Below are 4,865 nucleotides of genomic sequence, written 5' to 3' on the forward strand. Positions count from 1 at the left end.
CAATTTTTGGGTATAGTTTCCATCAATTTTCGCCCACCATCGAACCCCAGTGTTTCAGCCAGCCGGTTTACATCATTAGTTTGCAGTCGCCGCAATTCTGTATCGCGTGTATACATTTTATATTTTCACTGCACTCTCCACTGCTCAGAGTGGGCGTGAAATCTATACGCGTCTAGGTGTATTATACTGTGGTCTTCAATATCTTTCTATATAACAACTTAAAATCTCCAAAAGTATTCAACAAGTTCTACTGACTGATGCTACTGTGGAATTTTGGCCTTCAGCGACGCTGCGATGTCCGATGTCCGATCTTTATTCGCTCTACTCTTTCTTCGATGTTTCGTTGCTTCCTTGTTTTTTCTTATACTTTCTCAACAAATTCGTGTCAATGTTGCCACGCATTTTGTTTGCTGATAAAATAAATGCCAGTGTACGGAGTTAAGCCGATTCTGAATAGAAACTCCCTGGGATTTTTTTCTCTTCTCCCTTTTCTCCTATCATGAATAAAAATTCTCCGAGGATTTTTTATGGGTACTGTTTATGAATTTGTACAACGATTTTGGGTTGCTGTGCCCAAACGCGTGAATCGAATCAACAAACTTTTACACACACTTGTAGACAACAGTTCCCGCTTTATTACAAAAATTTTATTTACTAAATCTGTGCACTAATTTAACAATAATGTCGGTTGGAAATATGGTATTTGTTGCAAATTTTTGTTATAAATTTGTATATACATTTTTATAAACAAGATATTTTTACAAAACACCCAGTAATCAAAATAGACATCACTGGGGCGGCAGCCCCAGGTTTACCACACAGAAAGGGAATTCTAGTTACCTCATCCTTTCCCCAGGTTACATCACTGAGGCGGTAGGAAGTTTAACTTTGTTTTTTCCTTGCAAAAAATCTAAAATTCCCCTATTTTCAAACAGCTCCCCAGAGGTCTGTGGGAGGGGTTGGGGGGAGGGGTAAATTTTCATAAAGCGGCGTCAATCCTCTTTCGTTTAGGGGGGATTTGTGGGTCGTCATCAGAAAGTCGTGGTCTCATCCGAGGCTGTTTTTTATTTTTCATTGGGCGGGGTTTTAACGTGGCGGGACCCAAACCCAGCGCCCGCGAAGTTTTACGCCTTCTCACTTTAGCTCGCTCCCAAACGGGTGTTTGGTTGCTACCCATAGGATACGTGGATATAAATATCCGGACGTTGTGAGCTGCGATTTGAACCGTACGCACAAGCAAAAGCAAAAGCATTTTTCCTGTAAAAACGTCAACCAGTGATCGCTTGACACTTTTCATGATTTTTCAAGAAGAAAAAGTTCGGGAGAAATCTTGCAACTTCATTCTCTACACAACTTTCCAAAAATCGCTCTTATTTGCAGGATTTTGGAGGGATTCGGAGTACGGAATCATTTTTCCTGCAAGTTTGTGTAAAAACTGTAAGTTCATGGAGTACTGGATCAGAGCTTTTATTTCTGTAACATTAGAGGTATTCACACCTAGCCATGAACGACACCTAGCTTATTTTATTATCGGTATATCGGTTACCGAATTATCGCGTTACTAAAGCTTGATAATTTTTGTGGTAGTTGCTAAACTGAAATCCTGTTTGATTTTTATTCAATTTTAAATGCGCCCGTTGCCGTTTCCAACAATTTTCTGTTACTATTTATTTACATATGTTTTTTTTTTTGAAAGAAGCTACGATTCAGCTGTTGATAAACATAGTTTACCAGACTAACAAAATAAAGCTGAAAAGAACGTTCACAGCTGGTAAAGTTACCGAGTACCAATTAGTAGTTTACTCGGTGGTTTGAGTTATTTTACACAAACAAAATACATTGGCTGCGTTTCTTTATACATTCCCGATAATCCCATTTCACAGCCGGAATAAACAGAATGCCTTTGAAATATACGTTAACATATCACCAGGAACGTTCTAAAGAATAAGTAAACAAAAAAGTTTATTCCAAACGTTCAGAATGAATAAAGAAATGCAGCCATTAGGAAAAATTACCAAAATTGGACTTGAAAATATTTCCAATTGTTACTAGATTTATTGAAGCTTTTTCTGGTGAAGACAAAACCTGAAAAGTTCTCCAGTGGCCTCTTTTTTTATCAAATTTCGGTTGTGATTCGAACGTACCGCAGGCAGATATTTCTTTTCAAATGTTTTAGGTACATTTGCCTGTTTCTCCTCAAATAGATACAATTTGAGAGTTTCATATTCCATTCCTGCTGAGTGTTGCACCAATGCAACCATGTATAAAAAACTTCAATCGATTGACCACCATTTTCTTTTGTCTGTGGCGTAATTTAAGTGAAATTTCTTTTGATTAAAATTATTAAAATAGGAATTAAAAAGGTAAAGTAGTAGCGGCCATTTTTTCTGTGTCAAAATAATAAACAAGATTCCTGTTTGTAAAATTTTCCAAAAACGATTCCTTGGGGCCCAAAAATATGGATGATTTAAAGCAGTTGCAGCACAATGGCCTCATTTATGGCTCGACGGATTCTAATTCTGGTAGCGATAGCGAAGATAGTACAATTTCAGCTGTGAAAAACGGTCCAGAAAATCATCGGCGAAATCGTATGCCCACAAGACGCCCAAACCCGAATATACATAACCGGAATGCCTTGTTGGCACGAGAAAATCGTCGCAAGAAAAAAGAGCATTTGCAGGCCATGGAGAAGGAACTGGAGGAAATGCGGTTGACAAACAAACAACTGAAGAAGGCATTGAAGCAGCAGATGAAAGCAGTTGATCAACTTCAGCGAGAAAAAAGGTATTTTCAGAGCGTTATAGCAAATCACAAAGAAATAGAGAATCTTATTAAAGCTCTGAATGTTCGAATGCATGCACAGCAAACTGCAAATGAAAATTCTCCAATGTTGAATTCACCAGGACATTCGAATTGTAGTCGACAGCTGTGTCCATCACCACAGATTTTGCAGCAGTTGGCCAGCGTGGAAAATGGGTTGGAAAAAGGCTTTGATCAAAATCTAACTCCCACGTCGCATCTTTCGGATAATGGTAGCGTAGGCATTTCAGAGGAGTTTTATGATCCCGAAAATACAATGCAATTGTATAACATTTTTGAAAATTTTTCCTCAGATTTCGCACCTTCGTCTGTTTTTAATGATGCATGGTCCGATCTACTAGATGATGACTTTGCAACAAAAGACAATACACAAATAACTACGGTTACTGAAGATCATAGTTACGCAGATTTCAGTCAAATGTCTCCGACAGGAAATACAGAAGCAGATGCAGGCGTTTGTTTACATATAAGGCAAGGGAAAGTTTCTTTAGAATTCTGCCCTAGCTGTAGTTGGAATGCAAATGACAATTCAGCCACATACGCTATGTAAAATTGATTTAGTCTTAATTATGGTTTTTATACTTTTAGCGATACTAAGTACATACAAATTTATGTATTACGATTATTTTTATGCTTTAATGAAATTAAGACGATTTTTCATCACAAATTCGGAGTGACTGAGAAGAAAAGGTGGGTCAAAATCCTTGCGTTTTAAAAACAATTGGGTTAAATGGAGCATTATGTATTTAATATTGTTGTATTTTTTCAGCTCTGTGACTACCACAATTTTGTCAACACTTGAACATCTTCCGAAAGTCAGAGATAAAGGTAAAAGTCGCAGATAGATAAAATTTCTGAAGCCTTAAAATAAAACAGTTTACGTCAATTTCGTTTACCGAATAATTTATTGCTGCTATAAGTAAGCAATAGATCTTTTAAAATTGTGACTTTTATGTAAAACAAAGCAATTTGCAAATGAATTTGCAGTTAATTATTTCGTTTTTTTTTTTTTTTTTTTTTTTTTTAAGGGCACTCCGAATTATAGTCGATGAATTTTCGTTCAGATAATTTGGTCGCGTCTTTTGTTGGAAGGCCTGAGTTATTACTTAAAAATATAAATGCGATACATACTAGAATTTCTCATTCACTGAATAAATGTTATTTATTTAATATTATTAAAGTTTATTAATTTAAATTATACTAATGTATTAAGTCGCGTCTCCATTAATGCCCCTATCATGTGAGGCGGCTGGGGTCTAGTTGCCAGGGCTACCAGTATCCTAATTTGTATTATGTATAGCGATTACTAAGGTCGGTGTTATGCAGACAAACTTTTGGTTGCCAAATTAAATGGCGGCTGCTTAGTTTGCTCGGAGGTGGTTATGTCGAGTTTGGTACGGGATTGCACGCTCGTTATGGTTCTCATGGCTATTGCCAACACGAAATGGGAATTTCAGATGTACATAACGCGCACAATTAATATATTTTTTATCATATCGTATAGGCAATTAACTGTGCCCTAATTTTTGAAGCTCCTACAGCATAAATTCAGTTCTCTGGCTTTCAGTATCACGACAATTTTTGTGTATAGGAACAATTGTCTACAATTTTTGTATATGACAACACCGAATTTGCTGCAGTTTGACCAAACAAAATTAGGTTGCTGTGGGAGTCGCCAAACTCGCTCTCTCCGAGTTTGCTGCAACAACAATTGCACGCAGTTTGCCAAAAAATTTCTGCTCAACACCGACCTAATTGGCAAATTTTCTCCGATGTGTTTTAACAATTTATGTGAACAAATATAAAAATCGTCGTAGCGGGAAACAGAATATTCGCCTACTAGACTTATTAGCCAATAGCCACATTAAAGAATGTGATTGCCCATCGCCTATCTGTCGCCATACACAATAGGGCCATAAGAGTGTTCAGAATTACGGCATCAAAATCTGACTTGATTTACTTTAAGGAATAATTGTTTCAAGATCACTTACCCATACTTATTGTATTTAAAATTTCTCCTATTATAGTCTGAATTAAAAAGCTAC

The 4,865-nt window shown here is 36.8% G+C and overlaps 2 protein-coding genes across 6 annotated transcripts in view; one reads left to right on the forward strand and one right to left on the reverse strand.

Moving 5' to 3' along the window:
- Positions 1-382, reverse strand: part of LOC118737194 (protein Tube) — a 13,143-nt gene extending 12,761 nt beyond the window's left edge. Inside the window, exons 1-2 of one of the 3 annotated variants that reach the window (XM_036467549.1) lie at positions 256-382; positions 49-206 (exon numbers count right to left, since the gene is read on the reverse strand). In XM_036467549.1, the coding sequence (XP_036323442.1) occupies positions 49-116 (68 nt within the window). In that variant the 5' untranslated portion in view covers positions 117-206; positions 256-382. Of the gene's footprint in view, positions 1-37 lie in introns of all 3 variants that reach the window. The other 2 variants (XM_036467548.1, XM_036467550.1) reach the window with 2 other exon arrangements.
- A 1,882-nt stretch (positions 383-2,264) lies between these two features.
- On the forward strand, positions 2,265-3,995 carry LOC118737198. Of its 3 annotated transcripts, XR_004992793.1 has the most exons (4): positions 2,265-3,032; positions 3,114-3,510; positions 3,590-3,739; positions 3,849-3,995. XR_004992793.1 is itself a non-coding variant. In XM_036467554.1 (2 exons), the coding sequence occupies exons 1-2, from the start codon at positions 2,459-2,461 to the stop codon at positions 3,368-3,370; spliced, it is 831 nt and encodes a 276-aa protein (XP_036323447.1). In that variant the 5' UTR covers positions 2,265-2,458; the 3' UTR covers positions 3,371-3,995. The 3 variants fall into 3 exon arrangements, 1 of the variants encoding a protein (XP_036323447.1); XR_004992792.1 differs by having other exon boundaries at positions 3,590-3,995; XM_036467554.1 differs by having other exon boundaries at positions 3,114-3,995.
- The last annotated feature ends 870 nt before the right edge of the window (positions 3,996-4,865 follow it).

Source organism: Rhagoletis pomonella, unplaced genomic scaffold (genome assembly GCF_013731165.1).
Source record: "Rhagoletis pomonella isolate Grant_MI unplaced genomic scaffold, Rhpom_1.0 Rhpom_scaffold_00004, whole genome shotgun sequence".
Lineage (NCBI taxonomy): Eukaryota > Metazoa > Arthropoda > Insecta > Diptera > Tephritidae > Rhagoletis > Rhagoletis pomonella.

What these genes read in the sequence shown, in the direction of transcription:
- LOC118737198 (XM_036467554.1), top strand. Translation starts at nt 2,459, where the DNA reads ATGGATGATTTAAAGCAGTTGCAGCACAATGGCCTCATTTATGGCTCG. An exon ending in GTCGCATCTTTCGGATAATG is followed by an intron (nt 3,033 to 3,113) that starts GTAGCGTAGGCA and finishes ATTTTTCCTCAG; the next exon opens with ATTTCGCACCTTCGTCTGTT.